The 770-nt window shown below is 60.9% G+C and overlaps 1 protein-coding gene across 1 annotated transcript in view; it reads left to right on the top strand.

Annotated features, from left to right (window-relative positions):
* Positions 1-668: 668 nt before the first annotated feature.
* The window catches only part of IL17B (interleukin 17B), a gene marked incomplete at its 5' end in the record, with an annotated part of 785 nt that continues 683 nt past the window's right edge, over positions 669-770 (top strand). The window contains 1 exon segment of the mRNA XM_009580717.1: positions 669-768. Within this exon segment, the coding sequence (XP_009579012.1) occupies positions 669-768 (100 nt within the window).

Raw genomic sequence — 770 nt, forward strand, 5'->3', positions numbered from 1 at the left:
GCTGCCTGCAGCCGGCTGCAGGGACGCAAATAGCAGGGAGCAGGACTTACAGAAAGCAACTTTGTTCGCCACTGGGCAGCCTGCCGGGTGTCAGCACACGGGAGCTGGGCCCTGCGAGGCTGGAGGGAGAAGGAAAGGAAAAAGCATCTTTCTTTTCTCTCTCACCATCCTTGGAGCACAGAGGGAGGGAGAGGAGGGTTTGGATAAAGATCCCATTCTTGACTGTCTCATCTCTAAAGCTCCTTTTAAACCAGAGGCTGCCCAGGTACAGCCTTAGCTGAGGGTGTACCCGTCCCTTCCAGCATGCAGCCACCTCAGGGTGGGCAGGGAAGGGACCGGGCACAGCTCAGGCAGCATGGGCCCGGGGACTTTGGGCAACGCAAATTGCCAGCTGCAACCAGGGTGAGGGGCCTTGCAGCCACACACATCAGCTGGGGCTTAGGCTAGGGGCTCACCACGACCGTGTGCCCACCACCCCTGCAAACTGCCCTCATGTGCTTCCACGGGTCTCACCCGCAGGCCAGCATTGCCCTTTGGGGGTTGCACATGCCTCCCCAAAGTCAATGTGGTCCTGCCATCACCCGGTGACCCATGGGAGGTGGGAGAGCTCCCCTTCCACACAAGCCCTGCGGCCCAGGCAGCCACGCACCATCCTCTTTCCTCCTCAGCTTCTCCTCTGCATCTTCACCTTTGCCATGGTCCTGGTCCCTGAAGCGAAGGACCAAAGCAAGGCAGCGAAGGGCAGGAGAAGGGGCCCGACACGGCCCCCC

This window comes from Fulmarus glacialis, unplaced genomic scaffold (assembly GCF_000690835.1).
Source record: "Fulmarus glacialis isolate BGI_N327 unplaced genomic scaffold, ASM69083v1 scaffold22326, whole genome shotgun sequence".
Taxonomy (NCBI): domain Eukaryota; kingdom Metazoa; phylum Chordata; class Aves; order Procellariiformes; family Procellariidae; genus Fulmarus; species Fulmarus glacialis.